Genomic DNA, 27,540 nt, shown 5'->3' with positions numbered 1-27,540 from the left:
CATTTGTCAACATTGATTTTCATCTGCCAAATTGTTCCTCATGAGAGGACCTTCCCTCTTATCTCATGACTGCTTACTTTCCTTAAGAGCCTTTGGTGTGAGACCTTGTCAAAGACATTCTGAAAGTCCAGGTACACTATATCAACTGGATCACCCTTGTCCATCTGCTTGTTGAAATCTAATAGATATGTGAGGCATGATTTTCCTTTAAAAAAGCTGTGTTGATGCTTCCCCTACAAATCGTGTTCATTTATCTGTCTGGTAATTCTGTTCTTTACTATAGTTTCAACCAATTTTGCCTGGTACTGAAGTTAGGCTTACTGGCCTGTAATTGCCACGATCACCTCTGGAAACTTTTTTTTAAAATTATGTTATATTAGCTACCTTCTAGTCATCTAGTACAAAGGTTGATTTAAGTGATAGTGATAGATACATACCACAGTTAGTCGTTCTATAATTTCATATTAAAGTTTTTTCAAAACAATGGGGTTAATACCATCTGGTCCTGGTGACTTATTACTGTTAAATGTATCAATCTGTTCCAAAACCTCCTCTATTGACACCTCAATCTGGGACAGTTCCTCAAATTTTCGTCTAAAAAAAATGGCTATGGTGTCGGAATCTCGCTCACATACTCTGCAGTGAAGACTGATGCAAAGAATCCATTTAACTTATCTGAAACAGCTTTGTCTTCCCTGAGTGCTCCTTTAGCACCTTGATCATCCATCAGTTATAGGAGCAACAAGAGGGAAATCAGTGGGTGAATCTGCTCGACATCTTAGATGTCTATACACAAATGCAAGGAGTATGAGGAACAAACAGGAAGAACTGGAAGTATTAGCACATAAAATGGATTATGGTTTAATTGGCATCACAGAAACTTGATGAGATAAATCTCATGACTGGAATATTGATATAGAGGGGTATAGCTTGTTCAGGAATGACAGGCAACGAAAAAAGAGAGGAGGTGCTGTATTATACACCAAGAATATATACACTTGATCTGAGGTCCAGAAAGAGATGAGACCAGTTGAAAGTGTCTGGCTAAAGATAAAATGGGGAAAATATGTATTATATCATGATAGGGGTCTATTATAGACTACCAAATCAGGAAAAGGAGGTAGATGAGGCATTTTTAGAATAAATTACACAATATCCAAAACATAAGACCTGGTGTAATGGGAGATTTTACATTTTAGACTTGACTCTGACTAATAGTAAGATACTGATTGTGAGTCTGAAGACAGAAGTCAACTGGGGTGAAAGTAATCATGAACTGATAGATTTCATGATTCTAAGGAAAGAAAGGAGTGAGAGCAGCAGACTAAGGATGATGAACTTCAAAAAAACCCCAGACTTTAACAAACTCAGAGAATTGGTAGATAAGGTCCCATGGGAAGAAAATCTAAGGGACAAAGGAGTTCAGGAGGACTGGCAGTTTCCCACAGAGCCAATATTAAAGGCACAACTTCTGATTATTTTAATACAAAGAAAAGATAGGAAGAACAGGAAGAGGCCACTATCACTCCAACAGGAGCCCTCTAATGACCTGAAAATCAAAAGAGAATCCTACAAAAAGTGGAAACGTGGCCAAATTGCAAAGGAGGAGTACAAAAGAATAGCACATGCATGTAGGGACAAAATCAGAAAGACTAAGACACATAATGAGTTACACTAGCAAGGGACATAAAAATCAATAAGAAGAGGCTATTTAAATACATTAGAAGCAAGAGAAAGACAAAGGAAATCATAGGTCCTTTACTTAGCAGGGAAGGAGAACGATCAACTGAACATCAAGGAGGCTGAGGTGTTTAATGCCTATTTTGCTTCAGTCTTCACTTAAATGGTGACAAGATGCTCAACACAATTACTATTAACAAGGGGGAGGCATGTAAGCCAAAATAAGCAAAGATAAAGTTAAAGAATATTTAGATAAGTTAGATGTATTTAAGTCAGCAGGGCCTGATGAAAGTCATCCTAGGGTACTTAAGGAACTAGCTGAAGCAATCTTAGAACCATTAGGAATTATCAGATTGAATGGGAGTCAAAAATATGATGCAATTGCAAAAGAGGCGAATATCATTCTGTGGTTCATTAATGGAAGTGTCAAATGTAAAATACAGGAAGTAATTATCCCGCTCTACTCGGTACTGGTAAGGCATCAGCTGGAGTATTGTGTCCAACTCTGGGCGGTATACTTTAAGAAAGATGTAGAATAACTGGAAAAAGTCCAAAGGAGAGCAACAAAAATGATAAAAGGTTTAAAAAACCTGACCTATGAGGAGAGGTTAAAAAACAGGGCATGTCGAATCTTGAGAAAAGAAGACTGAGGGGGGAGTGGATAAGAGTCTTCAAATATGTTCGGTCTGTTATAAGGAGGACTGTGATCAATTATTCTCTATGTCCACTGAAGGTAAAACAAGAAGTAATGGGCTTAATCTGTAGCAAGGGACATTTAGGTTAGATATTAGGGAAAACTTTCTAATTATAAGGGTAATTAAATTCTTGGATAGGATTCCCAGGGAGGCTGTAGAATTCCCATCACTGGAGGTTTCTAAGAACAGGTTTGACAAATACCTGTCAGGGATGGTTTAGGTTTACCTGGTTCTGCCTCAGCGCTGGAGGATGGATTAGATGACTTCTAAAGGTTCCTTCCAATCCTTCATTTCTATGATTCTATGAACTTAGCCCATTTTCACTTGTAAGGGTATATCTACAAAGAGGCTGGGAGATGGCTTCCTGGTGTTGGTAGACAGATATAGACTAGCTCTCCTTGAGCTAGCATGCTAAAAATAGCAGAGTGGCCATGGTGGCATATGCAGCAGCTTGCACTAGACATCCAAGTATGTACAGAGGGGGTTGGGCAGGTTTGTATTTGGGTGGTTAGCTGCCACCCATGCTGCTGCAGCCACACTGCTATTTTTAACATGCTTGCTCAAGTACAGCTAGCGCACGTCTGTCTATCCAGGTGGGAAGTGCACTCCCAGCTGCTGTGTAGACATAACCGAAGAGTCTCCCTGAATGTTACGGCTTTTTGCTTTGTCACCCAGCATTTATTAAATGCTGCAGACCAGAATCCTCCTAATTATTTTCACATATGCCTATTATATCTTTCGCTAGTAATAAAAGTTATAGTGAAGACTGCAAAATGGTGTTGGTTCTATGTAAATCTATCAGGTAATAAACACAAAATATATTATTTCATGGGGGGGTAATAAAAAGCTCAAGATCAATGAAACATTCAGATTGAGAAATCACTCCCTCACTCAAATCCCAGATAAAGTTGAAAATTCAGCCCTAATTTTGTCTCCTTCTGCTTATGCCTGAGTTCTTTGTATAATAAATGAATTGTCAAATAATATAGTATGTAATAGAAAACAAAATGGAATTTCTTATAAAAAGCTTGAATACGGTGATACAGCACAGTATGTACAGTCTTCAAATGGTTTGATTTTAAGACTTATTGAAATCCATAGAAGTCACATTTGAACAAAACTAGTTCCATTATTTATGTGTTATTCACACATACAGCATTTCTAAGAGGATTATACAGAATGGACTTTAGTTTGTTGGCTTGATTATTACATGAAAAGAAAAGCAGAGGAAATGTTCCCCAAGCTTTGAAAAAAAAAATTTACCTCTGTGCTGAGACCAAGTTACCAGTGGAAAATGAAAAATTTGTTTAAGTTACGTACAAATGAATGTAAGTGGTATCATGGAAATATTAATTCAATCTACCAATAATAGGCACAAACACTATAACAACATGAGATATGCCCAAAGAGAAAAGACTGTTCATAATATTTATGTTCATAAACACAATATTAGAAAACTCCTCTTAAGTAAAACTAAACATCACAGATAACAGAAATTTTATCGTTTTTTGTGATTTAGGAGATATAGGTAATTTCTATGGCTTTTACTCTATTCTCTATAGCTTTTCATAAGGATTTGTTTTGCTGTGTTTTGTTTCAGCTGCTTTATTACAAAAAAAAAAACACTTTAAAAAAGAGCCAGTAGAGAAGAGGAAAAGCATAGAACTCACTAAGTGAAAAGGTCTGGGACGCCTCAAAGTACAGTATGTACATTGTATGATTTGGGAATCTCTCTCAAACTAGTAAAATCTGTCAAAATAGGATAAACTTTTTAGATGCACCCACTGTAGATGAATAACATATGTTGGAGAAGAGGCTCAGCATGCTACATCACAAAGAAAGGCTCCCTTTGATTGCTGTTCGGAAGAGAGAACACACCAACCAGAGCCTAGATGTGATCCCAAAAATATTGTGCATCATAGAACAGTTTATCTATTCCAGAGTATCACCATCCCCGTTACTGCCCTTCAAATCTGCATACTGGGTTAAATAAACCAGCTTCACACTATCTTGTCTCTCAAGTTACCAGTAATTTCCTGAGATGCTCACATTTAGAGCATACATGTATCACATGTCATAATCTATCAGCATGATGAAGTGAAACCATGAAGCACTGATCTCCAGTGTTTAGGTTCTGGATGACTGAATATTGATTAAATGGCTGATTGGGTTTTTCAAGTGTTAGCAAGAGAACAAGACAAAACAGTGAATCAAATCTATATGTAGTATGATTAGTACACAACTGCCGACATACAAATTCATTATAGGTGGGGCTGTTAGCGCTGGCTGTCACTAAGGTTGCCTGGCACTTTCATTATAACACCCTGTTTTCAGTTGCTTATAACTTTACCAAACTTTAAGTTTGGGCTAAAATTTTACATGCCAGTTGTGTGACACCCCCCCATTTATTTATTTATTTATTTTCTGCCAAAACAGTTAAGCCGTTTGCAATAGCAAGGACAGGAAAAAATACACTGTTTGGCCCATGTTAAAAAATTCTTGAGACCTTTTCTTTGAAATATTTTATCACTCCCATTGCTTTGTAGCAATTGAAATTTGGCAGGGGGTGGCCTTTTGTGTTTGGGACGTGCCTTTGCTGTCCACATGAAAATCCATCCAAATTTAGCCAAATTATAAGCCTTTGAAAAATTGCAGTCTGCACATGCTCAAGCCTCTCACAGCTCCGAGTGCTCACCAGAATGGAGGAATGGGGGCATATGGGGAAGAGAGACAGGTCTGACAAGGAGCTAGGATATGGGGAGAGAACTGGGACTGGGTGAAGAGACAGGGACAAAGAGGGAGTGGGGAGGGAGACTAAGACTGGCTCAGGAGCCTGCGGGGGGCGGAGACTGGAAATAGGAGCCAATGGGAAGAAGAGACAGATTAGACAAGGGGCCTTGACAATGGAACTCAGAGTAGCTGGGCAAGGAGACCAGGTGTTGGGAAGGCAAGAGACTCGGTGTTGTGGGGTGGGAAGCAAGAATAGGACTCAGTGAGCCTGGAGTGGGAGAATAGGCTGGGCAAGGAGACTGGGGCTTAGATCATAAGCCTGAGGAGTAGAGACTGTGATTGGGTAGATAAGGAATGTAGGGTGGGGATGAGACAGAACTTGGACAGGGACATGGCAGAATGCATCAAGCTTGAGGGAAATGGACAGAAAAGTCTCTGCCCACTTGACCATACACCACTCCAGAGTCTAGAATGGAATTCAGGATTCCTGAATGTCACTATTCCTCTTCTGTCAACAAGCTAACCCATCGGCAAAATGTGTGTCTCATTCCCATCTGGTGCTGGTCCACAAAGAGGATGGCAACCTGCTATTGGTATTAGCTACTATTGCTATCAGTTGATTAGCTCAACTGGCAGAGGTCTGTGTGGTAGATCTAAAGGATCCAACCCTGTTGATGAACCACCTGGGTATCAATGTGAAGAGACAAGATGAAATTTCAGGGAAGAGCATGGACAGATACCCATTCAGTACCCTACCTTTGGGAGGTTTCAGTTTTATTCCCAGTTATGTCACAAAATACAACACCAAAAACAGGCACACTTGGTAGTCTAAGAGAGAACAAGATTCAGGGAGCATGCAACTTAAGGTACCAACACACCTAAGAGAGATGATACCTCCCTAACAGGGTTTAGGCACGCTGGGAAACAAGGATATGGAAGCAAAGAAGAATGTGCAAAGGGAGAGGAGGATCAAAACAACAGAGAAGTACGTGCAGGGGAAGAAAAAGACCAGGTAGCAAGGAATCTTTAAAGAGAAGGACATAAATGATGGTAAAAAGAAATAAAATGAAGAAAAAGATATTATGAATAGCTTTTTTCTATAGAGTTCAAAGACAGCTAAAATTTCCTACTGTTACTTTTCTATATAAGCAATTTTTGCAGCTGCCATAGGGATGATGTTTGATCACCAATGGAAGATATGGTATCCACCAGATAATCTCACTTTTAACATGTGGCCCATACCATGAAAATGTTACACAACCCCTGGTATAGAGTGTTATTATATCAGATGCATAGACATGGTCATCCCCTTTTATTTCCTTCACATTTAAGGGCATCCAGTAGTTTAATGGCAAGAAATCTCCTCAGCAGCTTCTTTGGTATTATTTCAAACATAAGAATGCTGAATAAATAGGCATAGGTAAATCTCACTGTCTATCTCAGAAGAATCCAGGAAGATGGTGTTTGTGATAATCCAATGGCTCAAGTCACAGAATCTGACTATCCTTCCTATCACACTAGGGGCAGTTTTATCATGGGCTCATGGGTTCAACTGCACCCACAGAAATCATCCCGCAGACAAACCCGAGTGGCATTGTGCCCCCATGCACCAGGTCACAACACCTGGAGCAGGAAACCAGGCTCAGCTCCATGGGACAGGAGCCACCACTGCAGGGCGAGTGAAGGGCAGGCTTGTTCTTCAGCATCCCTCTCCCTATGCCGGGAGTTGCCCCTCCTCCCCAGGCCAGTATTAGGGTTGCAATGCCAGGGCAGAGGATGGTGCTGTGGGTGGTCAATGCCCCGTCATCAGTTTAGTATAATGCACCCATTGAATTGGGAGGCTACATCCACCCCTGCTTTACACTCTCAGTTGACCTAGTAGGTTTTACATTTTTAAAATATTGTATTTGGATTTTCATTGATAAGATTCCTTTTCTATAAGTTCAGCTGATGATGGCTGAAGAACTAATTCCAGGAGAAAGGTCATTGCTACAGTTCCATTGTGGTGGAATCCATCCCCTCTCCCCCCTTTTTTTATGCCATGCCTCCTGGTATTACCACCCACCTGACTCCAATCCATACTATACCAGTCCACAATCAATCACCAGAGGCTGTGGACACCCATAATTAGATTTTAAAATCATAACTATAGTCATTTTACGTCTGTTTGCATAATTACATCAGCATGTTAATATCCTTTTAATGGTCTCTAATGATGTAATAAGAAATAATGGAATTTATCTGACAGCTACATAACCATTAACAAAACATATTAAGCATAACTAGTACTTCCATAAAAATTCAGGCTGTATCTGAAAGTGACAGCTAACATGTTGGATCCTTTTTACAATGTTGAAACATTTCTGATTATGTATTCCCCAAATAAATCCCCACTCATCCGCTTCACAGGGAGAGCAAAGTTTATGTCAATGTAACTTGAAAATAAATCAAGTGTAGCAGTGAACTGTGCACTCTAGGAGCCAAGCTGAGACTATATTGAGGATCCCAGGTCCTCAGTTAAAACTGGCATGTCGGTGAAAGAGAGAAGATAAAATAATCTGATTACCACCCTGCATCAACTAATCAAGAAATAACATGAGAATAGGCTGCAAAGGCAACTGTTCACTCAACCAAATTCCAGAACAGTGGGAAAAGCTAAAAATGGGCACATACTATAAATATTCAGAAGCAAAACTAACAACAAAACAATAAGATCGCCTCTGTGAAATAATCCTTTCAAAATGACTACATTGCAGAAAAATGCACATGAAACAATTGAGAGTTCTGGATTACAGGTCCCTTAGAAGAACTGATTGTTTAAATTTGCTATGGTGCACGTCTCAGAAATAATTCTTATTAAACATGCTGCTTGTGCATGGTCTTTGACATTAACCCTGTAGTTTTCATTAGTAAAACTTATGTTTACCCCAAAAAGTTGACAATACTTTAAGGCTCTCTGACACAGGAAATAGTGCTGTCACCATCACACCATAGAGTATGTTGGGGAGAGAGAAGAGAGAGAGAGAGAATTTCAGTTCTAGTTTTATTCACATGTTGTGTTACCATGACAGCCTCTGAATTAGCCAAATATGTCACACGCCTCCCCACTTCCACTTTATTTCTAACTCCTTCAACTGACCTCAGACTTACTGAATGGTTTCCCACTTGGTTACATACTTCATTCTTTTTAAAAGTTGCTAACTGCCTGGGGAGAGAGGGAACAGGTGCAAGCATCAAACCCAGGCCCAGAAGTCCCCAAGCAGTGCTCAGACCAGGACCAACACACAGCAGCTTACTTCAACCAGAAGAGAAGAGGGCTAACGAAGCTCTAGCTCACAAAGAGCCCTGCCCATGAAACTCCTGACTGGGGGAGACATCCAGCCCCACCAGTTGGCTGGGACGCTCTATTTAATCCAGAAAGAGGCACAGGAAGTTGTCTGAACAACAAACAAATCCCTGACTGCCCGTTACTATGGTCTCTGCCTACTTGCCTGACTCCTGGTTCCTGCCTCCCAACCTGGTCCTGGCCCTTCCCTCCTCATCCCAGACCCCCATCTGCTCCCAGTTCCTGCTTTCCTACCTTACTCCAGGTCCCGCTCCTATGCTCTACCCCTGACGCTGATTCCAGGCTTGACTCCTAACTCCAGCTCTGACCTTTGGCTTGGTATCTCACTGGCTCTGACTCTTGGCTTGGCCTTTGACTTTGATCCCGGCTCCGGTTCCACACTCCTGACTCTAACCATTAGGCCTGATCTCCCACGCCCCAGTCCCTACTTGCATCTGGGGGGAAAAAGTTAAGAAAGTTAAGATGAAATGCCAAGTGTGTTCGTGAAAAAAACATAATTTTAGTGGCTGAGCATTTCTCTATGAAAAAAGCAATCCCTCAGTGGCTGAGACTAAGTAAAATCCATACTTCCAGAGCAGCCTGAGCCTTGCACTTGGAAATATCAAAGGTGGATTAGGGGTAATCACCAAGTCAAGTCTTTCCTGAAGCCTCTCCCTGTGAGGTTACTCAGAAACTAACCAATACTTTCAAATTCTTACATTTCTCTTAGAATGGCCATGGCAGTGCCACAAAAGTAGATGCTTTATAAAGCACAAGTTCTTTGCTTAGTATAGAATTTTTCTAAGGCATCTATCCCTGTGTTATCTATTGGCCAGATCCAAATCTCATAGCATTAATGAGAATTGAACCTGGGCCAAAACATCTAATTTGATTAATAAAATAAATGTATTATATGTTATTCCTCAGTGACCCAAGATTTGGGAAATGATTTCATTCTTTTCTCCCCTAGGTTATAGACATTATTAAAATAAAGCGCAGAACTGATTTAATTTTAAATGTGTTGTGGTTAATGGAAATAAGGTGCTCTCTCCTATTTGGCATCTGAGTTTATATTTTAAAATAGCTACATTTTACTATATAGCTATATCTAGTCCTCTAGCTACATATCAGCTCAATGACAGGACCAAAAAAAAAGAGAGATTGTTTATGGCTATATCATTAGAACACTATGTTTCACTAGCACCAATATATGGTCTGCCAATTACAATTTAGTTGTGATTGAAACAGTGATAATCAATCACCTAAAGGCTTTTTGGGGGCTAATAATTAGCTTGGTAAGTGTGAGTGTTCTACTGGTAAATGGGTGAAGTCAATGAGGCAGCACTCATTGACACCAGCAGAGAACTTGGCCCATGGCATTGTCTCTTAACAAGTGTGACAGACACTGGCCTATCATATGTCACTCCTAGCCTCTAGCTTGAATTTCCTCCAGAAGACAGTAATTGCAGCCATTTTTGAAATTTTAAAGCTTATTTTTTCATTTTTAAAAAAAGCTAACTGTAGGTAAAATAGTCCATAAGCAATTAAAGTAAACCTTTTACTGCTTCATGAACAAATGAGTGGACTTTCACCTTCTGAGGAAGCAGGACCGGCTCTAGGATTTTTGCCGCCCAAAGCAAAAACAATTTTGGCCGCCCCCCCCTTATTTAATTACCCCACCCCCGGCCCCGCCTCAACTCCGCCCCTTCCCCAAATCCCCAGCCCTGCCTCCTCCCCCCAGGCTCTCAAGCCTAGGAGGGAGGGAGGGGGAGAAGCGGAGCCGCGCCGCGGCCACTCGGAGTCTCCCCCTCCCTTCCAGGTTTGAGAGCCTGGGAGGGAGGGGGAGACTCCGAGTGGCCGCGGCGCGGGCGCCGCTTCTCCCCCTCCCTCCCAGGCTCCCAAGCCTGGGACGGAGGGGGAGCAGCGGCGCGTGAACCAGCCGCTCGGGATCTCCCCCTCCCTCCTAGGTTTGAGAGCCTGGAAGGGAGGGGGAGACCCCGAGCCGCCGTGACGCGCGAAACAGCTGATTCGCGTGCCGCTGCTCCCCCTCCCTCCCAGGTTTGAGAGCCTGGGAGGGAGGGTGAGTAGCGGCGCGCGAATCAGCTGTTTCGTGCGCCGTGGCAGCAGCAGCGGAGGTGAGCTAGGGCGGCCGGGGCACATTTTTAGGGGCGGCATTCTGGCGCCGGCCATGCCGCCCCAAGCACCAGCTTGTTTTGCTGGTGCCTAGAGCCGGCCCTGTGAGGAAGGTCCAATATGACTGCCACTTCTGAGGTGTTTATAAGTAATTTAGCTTCAAAAAATTTTTACATACAATGCACTAGTAGTGCTATCCGTTTGGGAAATAAATCTGGTAAGCTATTAATTTGCAATAATTTTTACTCATCTGTTAAATGCAAAGAATGGAATTCAAGAAAACTATGATGGAAAGCTATATAGAGACATTCTACAATTCTGATGACATTATAAGCAAGTAGAGTGAAACAGCTGTTGAGAAAGCTATTTTCAACAAAATTTTCCTGCTTGCAAGTTGCTGAAACTTTGGAAAACATGGAGAAATTTTATTAAATTTCTTAATTGATTAAATTTTCCCTGAAACATTTTTTCCTTTTTGGAAAACTTTAAGCCACTTTCACTCGTTCAAACTCATGTCCCTCACAGTGCAATAAAGGTGCCTGTGTGGTCTTGTTTTTATACTGTCCAGTTTTCTATATGTTCCCTGCTAACCCCAATTGGAAACTGACCAGGAGTAGTACGAGTTTGTGTATAGGGCTCTGTTTCTGATGGAAGAAGATATTTTTTCCCAACAAAGCAAATGACAATAAAAAGTTTTTGACTAGAAAATCAAGGTGAATACTAGGAGTTGTAAGATATACTTACTTACAGGATGGGGGATTCTATCCTGGGAAGCTGTGACTCTGTAAAAGATTTGTGAGTCATGGTGGATAAGTATCTGAACATGAGCTGCTAATGTGACTCTGTAGCCAACAGAGCTAATGCAATCGTGGGATGCATAAACAGGGGAATCTGGAGTAGGAGTAGAGAATTTATTTTACCTCTGTATTTGGCAAAGTATGACCACTGCTGGAATGCTATATCCAGTTCTTTTGCCCACAATTCAAGAAGGATGTTGATAAATTGGAAAGGGTTCAGAGAAGAGCCATGAAAATGATAAAAGGATTAAAAAACATGCCTTATAATTATAGACTTAAGGAGCTCAATCTATTTAGCTTAACAAAAAAAACAAGAAAAAGAAAAAAAAGGTTAAGGGGCGACTTGACAACACTCTGTAAGTATCTACATGGAGAAAAAATATTTAATAATGGGCTCTTCAATCTGGCAGAGAAAGATATAAAATGTTCCAATGGCTGGAAGTTGAAACTAAACCAATTCAGACTGGAAAAAAGGCATACATTTTTGACAGAGAGGATAATTAACCATAGGAACCATAGGTGCAGATTCTCCACCACTGGCAATGTTTAGATCAAGATCGGATCTTTTTTAAAGATACATTCTAGTTCCAAAATAATTATTTTGGGGAAAGTTCTATGGTCTATGTTATACAGGAGGTCAAACTAGATAATCACAATGCTCCCTTCTAGCCTTGGAATCTATGAATCCTTCTCTTGGCATGTGCTAGAACGACCACAGAGATTAAATGAGATATATGGCTGTCATAACAATAAAGGGAAGGGTAACAGCTGTCCTGTGTACAGTACTATAAAATCCCTCCTGGCCAGAGACTCCAAAATCCTTTTCCCTGTAAAGGGTTAAGAAGCTCAGGTAACCTGGCTGGCATCTGACCTAAAGGACCAATAAGGGGACAAGATACTTTCAAATCTTGGGGGGGGGGAAGGTTTTTGTTTGTGTTCTTTGTTTGGGAGTGTGTTCGCTCTCGGGACTGAGAGGGACCAGACATCAATCCAGGTTCTCCACATCTTTCTAAACAAGTCTCTCCTATTTCAAACTTGTAAGTAAATAGCCAGGCAAGGCGTGTTAGTTTTCCTTTGTTTTTTCAACTTGTAAATGTACCTTTTACTAGAGTGTTTATCTTTGTTTGCTGTACTTTGAACCTGAGACTAGAGGGGAGTCCTCTGAGCTCTTTAAGTTTGATTACCCTGTAAGGTTAATTTCCATACTGATTTTACATAGATGATTTTTACTTTTTTTCTTTAATTAAAAGCCTTCTTTTTAAGAACCTGATTGATTTGTCCTTGTTTTAAGATCCAAGGGGTTTGGATCTTGATTCACCAGGAGTTGGTGGGAGGAAGGACGGCGGATGGTTAATTTCTCCTTGTTTTAGATCCCAGGGGGGTTGGAACTGTATTCACCAGGAGTTGGTGGGAGGAAGGAGGGGGAATGGTTAATTTCTCCTTGTTTTAAGATCCAAGGGGTTTGGATCTGTATTCACCAGGGAATTGGTGAAGGTTTTTCAAGGCTTCCCAGGGAGGGAATCCATTGAAATGGTGGCAGCGGAACCAGAGCTAAGCTGGTAGTTAAGCGTAGAAGTTTTCATGCAGGCCCCTACATTTGTACCCTAAAGTTCAAAGTGGGGATACAGCCTTGACAATGGCAATGTAGGGTAAATTAGCTGGCCAGCGAGATACATGTAAATCGAAGGTATAGCACCAGAAAACTAATGGCATTTACTGGTACCATCACATATAGACAGAGTGAGGGCAACAACAGGAAAGATTGAGGAGGCTACTGCAGTGCAGCAACACAATTAAGGGGCTAAAAGCAGTCAGTCCCTGAGTCCCACTACAAATGAGCACCTACCACATCCTTCCAGATGTAAAGCTTGTGGCCTGAAGCTTTAGAGAGAAGGGAGCTCATCATTGTCATTTGTTGGTGAAATGGGAGAAGAACAGCCCACAGCAACTTAAGATCCGCAGATAGGAAGGGACTTCACTGGCGAGGGAGATCTCTGCTGGCATCAGTCAGAGGGCAAGGAGAATTGACTGAATGTGTCAGGCTTCATTTGTATATTATATGATGGTGTGGTGCATTCTGAATAAAATGCAGTTTAGTTTTGCCTTTAGGAGCAATTAAATGCAACAGACCTTGTTGGGGAATACAAGGACAAGACATTGAATGTGCCTGAGGTCACCCTGACCGAGATTGCAGTCAGGGGCAGTTGAGTAAGGGAGCATGGACAGAGGTAAAGGAGGAAGAGAGGGAAAAGGCTCCTGACAGCTGCTGGAGGGGCTTCTCTGCTGATGAGGACTCTGTCAAATGTCCCAGACACCACTGAACTCATCCTGAGAGTTGAGCTGAGACTGCTGAACAGTACAGAGTCTAGGCAGCTTCAAGGCAGCAGTGGCAGCTTTGTGGCAACAGATGATGCAGAACAGCAGTGGCAGTAGCACCTCTGAGGGGATGGATGGCACAGAGCAGTGGAAGAGGTAGGCAGCTTGGACTGAAACCACAGACAGAGCAGCAGTCTATCCACGGGACTCTGGTGTGGGCCTCTCTATCCAGCAATTAAAGCTGAAATCACTCCAGCTGAGTCAGGGAGTGGAGCCCCCAGGCAGCCGCAACCTAATAGAGTCCTTGGATTTCTCCAATCCAGGATAGCTAACTGTGAGCAGAGAGCTGAGGTGGTAGGAAGTGGCCAGAGCACATTAGTCACTCATAATGGCCAAAGAAGGACCAAGGTAGGTACCTTTAAGACATCCTGGGAGGTGAGAGTCTTACATCATAGAATTTGTTACTTGGTGGTTTTACCAACTCATTGTGTTGTGTACCTCCCCCTCTCCACCCCCAAAGTTCTCCTTGTTGTAACCTCTGGACTCAGCGCTTGCAAGTGTGGAAAAACTGCTCATAAGGGGCAGCCAGGATGATTTATGTAGGTTCCCAGATTTCTGCATGAGGGCTTAAGCCAGTGTTAGTTAAGTCTTTAAGGAAACTTCTAGAAAATTAAACCTGACCATTTCTACTGCCGACAACACCTGGCAGAAGAGTTACAGAGACTATCAAAAAACTCCCAAATATTGTCTCCCATGTCAGAATTTCTCTGAAAGCTATCAAATCCTCCCATGAACTAACCTTTATGCCCTAATTAGTTCTCTATTAAATTCTGTTCAGTACTGTTTTTTAAACTTTCTCTCATGGAGGAGCTATAGTTCCTGTGCAAACATTTCCACCTTAGAAAATTTAAGCAATATCTTCATTGTACCAGATTGGTCAAGTCACTACCTGTCCAATTTACCAGATGAACATACATATAATTAGTCAGTGTGAAACGTAGAAAAGTAAAACAATGTTTAAACAAGGATGGACTCCTGAAGGAGACATAATCTAGTGTTCCAAGCACAAAACTCAAAGTCAGAAACCCCTGAGTTCCACTCTACCTTAGGCTGGGTCTACACTACCCGCCTGAATCGACGGGTAGAAATCGACCTCTCGGGGATCTTACTCCACCAGCGGAGGTGGGAGTAAGCGCCATCGACGGGAAGCCGCAGAGGTCGATTTTGCCGCCGTCCCTACAGTGGGGTAAGTCGGCTGCGATACGTCTAATTCAGCTACGCTATTCGCGTAGCTGAATTTGCGTATCTTAAATCGACCCCCCCCCCGTAGTGTAGATGTAGCCTTAGACACTACCTCCTCTTCTATGAAACTGAGTATAATAACCCTTACAATACTTATCTTACATGGGTACGGTGAAGGTTAGTTAATGTATATACAGCGCTCTGAAGATTATAATTTTTCCTTTTACCTTACACTAGTGGTAATATGGAGATCTTTTGGAGACTGCATCAGAGCATTTTTATTAAGTATGCTATTGCTAACTGTATACAAAACTTGGTAAAGAATGCCAGGATATTCTCCCTCCCCCCCAACCCTCCCCTCTCTCTCCATGTGATGAATTTTGATGATAAAAAATTAGCTATTTCCTTAAGAAAATATATACTAAAGCATAACAATGAAAAAACATATAAAATAGAAGGGATGAGCACCATATACATACTTGACATCGTCAAAGTCACTCATCTGCAGCTTCAGGAGATCTGCCACATCCTTTATTAACTCCAAACCCTTTTCCTCATTCAGTGGGCTGTTGAAAGGAAGCAAGAAAACACAGCATTATGAAAATGGAACTCATCAATAGGCTAAAAGTCCCCGAAGAGTTATCACCTTGGCCTGTCAGGGTCTGAAAATCACTGCTTACAGTATTCCTGTCACATAGCAATTGTGATATCAAGGGAATTGGGATCAGGTGCTTCTTCAGGCATGATGAATCACCTGAATTTTCCAGCAATAAGACAAACAATAAGGTGTAAATGGAATTGTTAGGAAGTGTAATGGGCCCATGATGCAGTGACCGGTTCATCTCAAGCCTCAATAAAAAATGTAATAAAGTAAAAAGAAAGAAAGAGTGAAAAGGATTGGCGAGGCAAGGATGGAAACAAACAATGAAAGTCAAATTGCAGGGCTCAGTATCAAATGGACAAGGGAAAAGCATATTTTTAAATCCATTAGTTTTTTTAAATGAATCCTGACCCAGGGAAAGGATGCAAAAATATTATGGATTTGAAAGTAAACAATTGAGATAGGCCCACAGAGCAGGAGAGGCTGATTAGATAGATGGAAGACTCTTTGGTGTGTGTGTGTGTGTGTGTGTGTGTGTGTGTGTGTGTGTGTGTGTGTGTGTGTGCACTGCTGACATAACCTGCCTTCAATCTTTTTAAATTTTCTCAATGCCACATTTACATTTTTAATTTAGAAAACAAGTTGCAATCAAGCATATCACATGTGCAGTGTTATCATTTAAGAAAGCATTTAGCTATATGCAAAATTTTCATTTCTAAAAAGTTTCAGGTTATTAGTTAAAAGTTCTTTAGGCTTTCTTATAACTCTAAAGATGTATCGCAAACATTACATTTTCTGTCTGTGATGTATTGACAGCAGTGTTCCTATCTGGATGGGGACTTACAAGTTTCTTGACACCTTAAATGACTGCTTCTTGGAGCAGCTAGTCCTGGAACACACAAGAGGAGAGGCAATTCTTGATTTAGTCCTAAGTGGAGCAAAGGATCTGGTCCAAGAGGTGAATATAGCTGGACTACTTGGTAATAGTGACAATAATATAATTAAATTTAACATCCCTGTGGTGGGGAAAACACCAGAGCAGTCCAACACTGTAACATTTAATTTAATTTCAGAAAGGGAACCACACAGAAATGTGGAGGTTAGTTAAACAGAAATGAAAAGGTACAGCACCAAAAGTGAAATCCCTACAAGCTATAGGGAAACTTTTAAAGACACCATAATAGAGGCTTAACTTAAATGTATTCCCCAAATTAAAAAACATAGAAGATAACAAAAAAAGTGCCACCATGACTAAACAACAAAGTAAAAGAAGCAGTGAGAGGCAAAAAAAAGCATCCTTTAAAAAGTGAAAGTTAAATCTTAGTGAGGAAAATAGAAAGGAGCATGAATTCTGACAAACTAAATGGAAAAATATACATATATAAAGGAAGGCCAAAAAAGAATCTGAAGAACAGCTAGCCAAAGACTCATAAAGTAATAGCAAAAAAATTTGTTAAGTACATCAGAAGCAGGAAACCTGTTAAACAACCAGTGGGGCCACTGGACGATTGACATGCTAAAGGAGCACTCAAGGATGATTAGGCCATTGCAAAGAAACTAAATGAATTCTTTGCATCAGTCTTCACGGCTGAGGATGTGAGGGAAAGTCCCAAACCTAAGCCATTCTTTTTAGGTGACAAATCTGAGGAACTGTCCCAGATTGAGGTGTCATTGGAGGAGGTTTTAGAACAAATTGATAAAACTAAACAGTAGTAAGTCACCAGGATCAGATGGTATTCACCCAAGAGTTCTGAAGGAACTCAAATGTGAAATTGCAGGACTCTAACTGCAGTCTGTAACCTATCATTTAAATCAGCTTCTGTACAAATGACTGAAGGATAGCTAATGTGACACCAATTTTTAAAAAGGGCTCCAGAGGCGATCCTGGCAATTACAAACCAGTAAACCTGACTTCAGTACCGGGCAAATTGGTTGAAACTATAATAACAAAATTATCAGACACATAGATGAACTTAATTTGTTGGGGAAGAGCCAACGTGGTTTTTGTAAAGGGAAATCATGCCTCACCAATCTACTAGAATTCTTTGAGGGGGTCAACAAGCATTGGACAAGGGGGATCCAGTGGATATAGTGTACTTAGATTTTCAGAAAGCCTTTGACAAGGTTCCTCACCAAAGGCTTTTAAGCAAAATGAGCTGTCATGGGATAAGAGGGAAGGTCCTCTCATGGATTGGTAACTAGTTAAAACATAGGAAACAAAGGGTAGGAATAAACGGTCAGTTTTCAGAATGGAGAGAGGTAAATATTGGTGTCCCCTAGGGGTCTCTACTGGGACCAGTCCTATTCAACATGTTCATAAATGATCTGGAAAAAGGAGTAAACAGATAAATGGCAAAAATTGCAGAGGATACAAAACTAATCAAGATAGTTAAGTCCCAGGCAAACTGCGAAGACCTACAAAAGGATCTCTCAAAACTGGGTGACTAGGCAACAAAATGGTAGATGAAATTTAATGTTGATAAATGCAAAGTAATGAACATTGGAAAACATAATCCCAACTATATAAAATGATGGGGTCTAAATTGTCTGTTACCACTCAAAAAAGAGATCTTGGAGTCATTGTGGATAGTTCTCTGAAAACATCCACTCAATGTGCAGCAGCAGTCAAAAAACCAAACAGAATGTTGGGAATCATTGAGAAAGGGATAGATAATAAAACAGAAAATATCATATTGCCTCTATATAAGTCCATGGTATGCCCACATCTAGAATACTACATGTAGATGTGGTCACCCTGTCTCAAAAAAGATATATTGGAAAATGTTCAGAAAAGGGCAACAAAAATGATTAGCGGTATGGAATGGCTGCCATATGAGAAGAGATTAATAAGATTGGGACTTTTCAGCCTGGAAAAAAGAAGACTAAGGGAGGATATGATAGAGGTCTATAAAATCATGACTGGTGTGGAGAAAGTAAATAAGGAAGTGTTATTTACTCCTGCTCATAACACAAGAACTAGGGGTCACCAAATGAAATTAATAGGCAGGTTTAAAACAAACAAAAGGAAGTATTTTTTCCACACAATGCATGGTCAACCTGTGGAACTCCTTGTCAGAGGATGTTGTGAAGGTCAAGACTATAACAGGGTTAAACAAAGAACTACATAAATTCATGGAGGATAGGTCCATCAATGGCTAAGAGCCAGGATGGACAGGGATGGTGTCCCTAGCCTCTGTTTGCCAGAAGCTGGGAATGGGCGACAGGGGATGGATCATTTGGTAATTACCCGTTCTGTTCATTCCCTCTGTGGGACCTGGCATTGGCCATTGTTGGAAGAGAGGATACTGGGCTAGATGGACCTTTGGTCTGACCCAGTATGGCTGTTATGTTCTTACGGATTTTGATTAAACAGTGCTTTTCAACATTGTTAAACCCTAATGTTCATATAATTAAATTTTACAAGCATGAGTGTCAGCTCATTTATGCTAGTGTAAATCAGAAACAATTCTAGTGAAGCCAGTGCAGTAGAGTCAAGTGAGAAGAGGATCAGGCCTTACATTTTTACTTCAAGGCTTTGGGGAGGGAGGGGGGTGATAGAGAAAAAAAGCATGCTCTTAAAGGTGATTTCTTTATGTAGGCCAAGAAGGAAAAAAAGAAAAAGAAAGATTTTCTAGGATCTACTTTATTTTTTCTTATTTCAATGAAAGATTTCACCTGCAAGTTTTTATTAATCATCATCATTTTATGTATTGTCTACTGGGCTGCAATGAGCACTTTTATTTACAGTGTTTTGCATACAGTGCCCAGAGGGTATGTCTATTTAAATAACAGGATATCTCATTTGGTCTTTGGTTAGGATAGAATTACTCAGCTTCTCTTCACATTCCTACAGTCTTAACCCAAAATGCTCAAGGGACATCCTGTCACACAGACAGACGTACCACCTCAGGGTACCATATAAACTTAGAGTTCTTCTACATGAAAAAGGCAGAGATGTTCCTGTGTAAAAGTAAAGTAAAGAATATAAGCACTTCTGCAAGAAAAAAAAAAAAGTACCATGGATTATTCATAAAAAACCCTTACCTTTCAAGGACTGACAGTGGATAGAACTCTGATTATTTACAGATAACCATGAAAGTAGATTGTTAAAGTGACTCAGGGGCTTACGTGTTAATTAGATCCTTTCCTCCCAAAGATGCTGGTTTAAATTTAGGGGGATGATTGGTGTCAGGAAGTAGATTTTTGCTATAATAGCAAGTACACACAGAACTGCAAGGAAAGAGGACTGGAGAAGGATACTTTAAAAAGAGGAACAAAGAGGATTCAGAGAATTATAGACCAATCAGCCTAACTTGGATACCTGAAAAGATACTGGAACAAATTATTAAACAATCCATTTATAAGCACCTAGAGGATAATAGGATTATAAGGAATAGCCAGCATGGATTTGTCCAGAACAAATCATGCCAAACTGACCTCATTTCCTTCTTTGACAGGGTGACTGGCCTAGTGGATAGGGGGGTAGATGTGATATATCTTGACTTTAGTAAGGCTTTTGATACAGTTCCCTACATGACATTCTCATAAGCAAACAAGGGAAAGGTGATCTAGATGAAATTGCTATAAGGTGGGTGCACAACTGGTTGAAAGACTGTACTCAAATAGTAATTGTCAATGGTTCACTGTCAAACCAGGACGACGTTTCTAGTGGTATCCCACAGGAGTGAGTCTTGCATCCGGTACTGTTCAATATTTTCATTTATGACTTAGATAATGGAGTGGAGAATGTGTTTATACAATCTGAAGATGACACCACGCTGGGAGGGGTTGAGGACAGGATTAGACTTCAAAACAACCTTGACAAATTGGAGTATTAGTCTGAATTCAATAGGATGAAATTAAATAAAGACAAGTGCAAAATACTTCACTTAGGAAGGAACACAACTACAAACTGGGGAATAACTAGCTAGGTGGGAGTTATAATGGATCACAAATTGAAAATGAGTCAACAATGTCATGCAGGTGCAAAAATGCTAATATCATTCTGGGGTATAGTAACAAGAAGTGTTGAATGTAATACATGGGAGGTAATTGTCCCACTCTACTCAACACTTGTGAGGCCTCAGCTGGAGTACAGTGTCCAGTTCTGGACACCATATTTTAGGAAAAACATGGACAAATTTTAGAGAGGCCAGAAGAGAGCAACAAAAATTATATAAATGACCTATGAGAAAAAGTTTTTTAAAATGGGGCTTATTAAGTCTTAAGAAAAAAAGACTAGGGGGCGGGAAGCTGAAAAGTGTTCAAATATGTTAAGGACTTTATAAAAAAGGAGGGTGATCGATTCTTCTCCATATCCAATTAAGGCAGGACAAGAAATAATGAGCTTAATCTGCAGCAACAGGAACGGTGAACTGCAGCCACTGGGAGCTGCGGTCAGCCGTGCAAAAGTAAACCAACTGTCTGGCGGCCCCGGCCAGCAGATTACCTGATGGGCTGCATGCGGCCTGTGGGCTGCAGGTTGCTCACCCCTGCTCTAGTGTACACAAGGCCTCTTGTTCGAGAGCCAACCCCACACACCACTCTGTTTTTATATATAAGAACACCTATATAGTTGCAGATGACACCAAGCTGGAAAGTGTTTTTGACGCCTTTCAGCTTGGTATCATCTGCAAATATATAGGCTGTGCTGTAAGGCTGATTTGAGAGCAAGCAAAGTGCAGCAGAATAAAACACAACTATTGACTATACTATATATACTTTATAGCTCGCTATATATAAAGCCATTCTGCATTTTGTAGTATGTTTAATAAATAACTCTAAAAATCACCATCCATTTTCTTATATTCCCCCTCCTGCCCAAGGGTCATTACTGTGTAAACCAGTGTTTCATTATTGAAACAAAGCACCTTACTTCCATCGGATTATCCTCTAACACCTTCTCTTTCTGTCACCAGCAATTTAAACATTATTTTTCAATTGAAAGGTCACAGACCTAACGAAAAATGTATATTGAACCAGTGTCAGTGTTCTTATACAGTCTATCTCAGATCATTTGTAAAATGTACTTTGTTTAAAGGGCTAACAACAATGAGGTTATAAAGAGCATAAGGAAATACATACATTTTACTCGTGGGTTAAATAAATATAGATTATACTCTTTTAAAATCAGGCTCTGAGTCTTCACTTTCCAAAATCTTTCACCACTTTCTTTATTGTTCCTCACTTCCCAGCCTCACATCATTAGGCACACAACTCTGGCATATAGCTGTACCTGCTGCATCATGCAGCTCATTTTTCTATTCAAAATAGCAAACATTATATGATGGTGTTACATTATCCCCTCAGATGAAATGGCTTCTTTGTTGAAACCAAGACTGCAGTGGCATCATTTGGCACCATGACTTAATCACAGCTCCCTTTGCAGAAACCTCCCTATCCCCATTTGTCATTTTAAAAATCCAGGGCCCAATCCAGAACTACTTGCTCAGGAAAAACTAATACTTACTTTAATTAACTCCCATTGACTTCACCAGGAGGTTTGTCTGAGTAAGGACAGCAGGACCAGGCTATCATGCTATTTTAATTAGAAAAGGGCCTGATAAAGCCGCAGAAACTTTTCATGGGAGCTGCTGCCTGTTCAGCCCTTTTGAAAATCAGGCCACCTATTTCGATTCCCGAATGTGGATTAAGGAACCTAACATTAGGCAATCACTTTTGGAAATTTTGCCACACAATGTACTGAACACTGAAATGAGAGAAAAACAGAGACCACAGCAAACACAGCAACCACTCGCTACGATGCAATCATTTACACAGAGCCCTCGCTGTTAGAACCTGATTTTTAAAGAGCAGTTCCATGCCTAAAATGGCATCATAGACTTCCACTGTCATTTTCTGTCAACGACTTCCACATCTAATCTGCTCAATTTACACACACACAAAAAAAGTTTTTTCCTGACCTCTGGTTTTGCAAGTGTCTCACAGTCACACCAGGCCATTTCCTTCTCATACACCAACACAAGAAAGCCAAATGATCTTATACTAGCCAAATGATGTCCTCAGTATAATCCATGCAACCTCCCCGCCTTACATGGGATTACACACATGTAACTGAGGCTATGTCTCCACTGAAGACCTTACAGCGGCACAGCTGTACCCAGGGCCGACTCTAGCTTTTTTGCCGCCCCAGGCAAAAACAAAAAAAAGAAAAAAAAATGGCAGCCGGACTGCCGAAGCAAAAAAAAACAAACGGCACCCGCCCGTTCCCTCCGCCCATGGGCAGCCCTCTGGCCTTGGGGTGCCTGTCCCGGCTGGGCAGGCAGAGCCCCCGGGGGCTTCAGGAGGTGCTGGCTCAGCCGCTCCTTTAAAGGCGGCTCGGCCGGGCCGAGCGCAGAGCGGCGCAGGAGGCGGAGGCTGGTGCAAGCAGCGGGGAGTGGCGCATCCTGGGGAGCCCGGCGGCACGGTGAGCGGTGGGGATCTTTAGTTCGTGCCCCTGCAGGGCTGGGCTGGCCGCCCCAAAACTGTCCAGCATGCCGCCCCTTACAATGTGCTGCCCCAGGCATGTGCTTTCTCGTCTGGTGCCTGGAGCCGGCCCTGGCTGTACCACTGCAGCTATGCTGCTGTACGGTCTCCTGTGTAGCTGCTCTATGCCAACGGGAGAGAGGTCTCCCGTTGGCATAATTAAACCACCCTGAATGAGCGACAGTAGTTATGTCAGCCGAAGAGCATCTCCAGTCACTCATTCCCAACTTCTGGCAACCAGGGATGTTGGTCAGGGATGGGGTTTTTTCACACCCCTGACTGACAAAAGTTTTACCGACAAAAGTGAGAGTGTAGACATAGCCTATGAGGAATTTAGACCATTATTTAGTTGATGCTGAATAAGGAATACAACCCTTCTCTCAGATCTGTTAGTTCTGCAGTGGTCACAAGAGTGAAGAGCAGCATTTATAGCAGTCCACAAGGATTGTATACATTCCCTTTGGTCAGATGTGGGGCGCATGGTGTAGAGGCAGCCAGTAAGTAAGGTGTGGCTTGAAAAAAAAGATAAATTTTTTAACATTACAAAATCTTCTCTGACTCCATTACTTAAAGAACAGAGCTGAATGCCGGATCCTGATCCAAGTCCTAGTTCAGCTTGGTGCCTTAATTACATATTTGGTGTTGTGACATTCTAATGGACATTTCTATAAGATCCCAAAGCTCAACAGTGCACCCTGAAGTGGGAATATGCAGAGGCTACTTTGAAGAAGATAGATTACATCTCTTTGGCCTGAATCTAATGATTATATGTTCAAGTGTATGTTTGCAATTTCTGGTCAGAGAACAGGAAGAAAATACATAAAAAAGCAGTGGGGTGAGTCCTGCAGGGAAAGCCATTGAGCAACATGGCAGTTCCCTCAGCCTAGCACAGAATGACACTCAGTTACTAATAAAAGCTACCGGGTAATGGCAAAAGAGAAGAAAAAATAGAGATGAAAAATGTATTTTCTGCATTTCCCAAAACTCTTGTGAAAACGATCCCATAAACTGGTCCATTTTTGGAGAAAATTTTTGATCTAGTTGTACAGATGGCTTAATTGTTAATACTTGCCAGTCCTGCTCTAGTCCAAGGAGAGAAATATGTGTCTCACAGTAAGGTTGTCAGCCTCACAAGCAGTTGTTCTCATTCGTTTTTCCTTCTCAGAGTTGCCGAGTGTGTTCCAAAAACCAGTTACTGAGCCTTAAAATCCCCATGTGCCACTGTTCAAATTATGTGCTGTCCTTCCCAAACAGTACACAGTGCCCTTGCAATACATTCTTAAGAAACGTAGTGCAGCACAGTAATGGATATCCATTCAGTTCTGTCAGATAAGTTCACGTGAATCATTTTCTAAAAAAAGGAGGAATAACCTACAGCACAGAAATAAGCCTGACATTGGGAATTACACTCCTTAAACCTACATGTCTGTCTAATCCCTAGTGAAATCTTAACTAAATTTTCAGATTTAGCATTCAGTATTTTCAACTGAAATCTTGGAAAGAGTCTTAATGGAACAGTTGTATACTTTCCACATGGATAACAATGTAAAAAAAATGACTGCCAAATAGAAGCTCCACATGCAAAACTTGTTGCATGGTTACCTTAGGTAACCAACCTCTACTATACACTTAAGCACACCATGCAATGAAAGTAGCATATAGGGAATGATTTGAGATTAAAGGTAAACAACTTCCAATTGAAGATGTTGGTAGGGATATATAAAGTCCTTTATGGCTTGGGTCACGGATACCTTAGCGATCCTCTTCCTCTTTGTGTTTTACCCCAGCAGCTCAAGTGACAACAATAATATTCCATTTGGGACACTCAAATTAACAGTCACTGGATGTGCTCGTACAGGGTCTGGATTAGAGCTGGTTGGGAATTTTTCTGAGACACAATTTTTCATTGAGAAATGCAGATTTGTCCAAAACAAATATTTTCTCAGGAAAGGATCAGTTTCAACTCAACTCAGATTCATTGGGAAGGTTTTTTATTTCCATGATGGAGGGGAAAAAGAGAGACACACTCTCCTCTCACTGTGGTGAGAGACCACAGTTCATATGCCTGTTTGATTTAGAATAGGGACTTGAATCCACATCTCTGGTGGCTGTCCTAACCACCAGCTTATTGGCTATCTAGGGTACACTGTATGAACGTGTGTGTTCTCGTGCATGCTCTCTCTCTCTCTCTCTCATCTTGTGGAAAACACTGAAAGGTCTCAGGTTTGTCCCAATATGGAATGGGAAATTACTCTAAATCTTGAAAATATGTGTGGGATGGGAGAATTATTTCCCACCCAGCACTAGCCAGGATGTTTCCAATGGTGGGTCCTTGCCTCTGGAATTTACTCTCCAGCTTAGTCTGACAGACCCTGATTTTGATTATCCTCAGTACACATTGTGAAGCTTATACATTTACCCAGGCTTCTTCAGTAGAGGTTGGCTGAATGAGTTAGGACAGGACAGACCAATATTAGAGAATGTTTTAATGCTGATTTGGGTCAATTTTTTCCCTGTTCATTTTTAAAGACTGAATTTTAAAGACAGGTGCATTTTATAATCTGAAATACATAGAATTTCATTGTTATTTTGCAATGATGTCCACTTATAATGACATAAAACCAACTTCCAAGACTCCTTTCTTAGCAGGGTGAACGCTAAGCCAAAATTAGAAAATCTCAATATAAAATACAGGTCTGGAAAAGTGTATGGAAAAGTTGTTTTAAAAATAAAGGATGGGAAAGATGCAAGAAAAATTGGACATTATTTTGTTTCTAGAGGCCACGTTTCTGATTAAACAAAACTGAGGAGAAGATTCTCCTGTCTGCTAAGCCCATTTCGTGCTGCATAAGCATAAGCATATCAGAGCTGGACACTCTGCTGGCAGATATCTTGCCACTCTGCCGCTTCTTTCACAAGCTTCCCCCAGTGTAATATTGCACAGAGAGAATGTTGCATTCCAGGCATAGGGCTTGGCAAGGACAGGAAGTGGGCACTGGATCTTGAGATAATTTATGGGATAGATTTTGAGCTGCTCTGTAAAAACATATGAATACTATATGTCCCATCTGTTTGTCATCATGTTTCTTATATGAACAGAAGGGGTTAATTCAAGCAGAGGTTGGCTCTACCTACACAATAGCTTCAGACAGCCCCCCATTTACCACTCTTGTGGGACAATACTAGACCCATTTGCTTTGATGTCCCACCTCTAACCCCCTACTGAGCTCAATGGACCAGTTTCTATAGGTAGGATCAGTGGGGAACACAGGAGAACCAAAAAGCCCTGGAAGCAAGACAAAGGGCTTTGGGGAGATAAAAGCAATATTCTTAAGGAAGGGAGAGGGTGATGATTTGGAGTTGCTCATGAGAAGCGGTTCTCAAAGACACACACCCCAGATGCCAAGGGTTTGGAATAAAGAAGGACCTGCCTAATTCTCTGCCAAGGGAAGGGAAGCCCATAAGTAACATATACATCAGTACAGGCTTTTTGTTGTTTTAAAATCCTCTATTTTCTCTTAGGCTTTGCTATGTTCCTACTGTTAAGTTTAAAGAAAGACTTTAAGAAAGCTGGTCACTGCCTTGGCCACTGGTCACAGCTCCTGTAGGGAAGACTTGCAGGTGCTGAACCCAGGCCTGCTGATTAATCAAAGTTGGTGCTCAGGGGGCGGTAGCCTAAGGTCCTATCTAAGATTGGGAGAAAAGATAGGCCACAAGGCCTAACATGTGAGGGGGTACACTCAGCGGGACCGGTAGGGAAGAGTTTAAGGTGCAGCTAGCCCTGGCACCCTGACACTTCATGCTAGTAGCATAAGTAAGTGCTGCCCCGTGCATCCCTAATTTGCACCAGCATTGGGCCCCTCTGAGTGGGGACCTGCGCCCCCACCCACAACCTCTCTACTCCATCCAAACAGCAATGAGATGAAGTGGAGAAATCAATCAGTTGTAGCCTTACTCCCTAAGGCAGGAGGGTTTCCGTTCCTTTCAAAAATAAATAAATGTAATTATTAATTCTATAATCCTATCTTGTGTGATTATGGATATTCTCATTAGCCTTAAAAATGCTTAATCCATTTTTAAAAATCCTGCTGGACTCTTGACCCCAATGATATTTTATCAGGACATTTGTATTCTGAAAAAGGGTTGTGGGTGGTCTACACAACTGAAAATAAGGCCTCTTATTTCGATACCTGAGTATGGCTTTAGGTGCCTAAGGCATAGAATCACAGAAACGTAGGACTGGAAGGGACCTCAAGAGGCCATTGTAGTCTATCCCACCACAGCGAGGAAGGATTAAGTATACCTACCATCCCTGACAGATGTTTGTCAATGCTGTCCTTAAAAATCTTCCGTGAGGGGGATTCCATAACCTCCTTAGGTAACTTGTGCCAGCGCTTAACTATCTTTATAGTTAGAAAGTTTTTCCTAATATGTAACCTAAATCTCCCTTCCTCCAAATTGAACTGATTACTTCTTGTCCTGCACCTAGCAGACGTGGACAACTGATCACTGACCTCTTTATAACATTTTTTTACA

The 27,540-nt window shown here is 41.2% G+C and overlaps 1 protein-coding gene across 1 annotated transcript in view; it reads right to left on the bottom strand.

The window, feature by feature from the left end:
* Positions 1-27,540, bottom strand: part of PTPRN2 (protein tyrosine phosphatase receptor type N2) — a 970,322-nt gene that overhangs the window by 498,831 nt on the left and 443,951 nt on the right. Inside the window, exon 10 of the mRNA XM_054021089.1 lies at positions 15,398-15,484. Coding sequence (XP_053877064.1) covers positions 15,398-15,484 — 87 coding nt within the window. The remainder of the gene's footprint in view (positions 1-15,397; positions 15,485-27,540) is intronic.

The sequence above is a fragment of the Malaclemys terrapin genome, chromosome 2 (assembly GCF_027887155.1).
Source record: "Malaclemys terrapin pileata isolate rMalTer1 chromosome 2, rMalTer1.hap1, whole genome shotgun sequence".
In the NCBI taxonomy this organism is placed as follows: Eukaryota; Metazoa; Chordata; order Testudines; family Emydidae; genus Malaclemys; species Malaclemys terrapin.
This window is presented reverse-complemented; position numbering and strand designations above follow the sequence as displayed.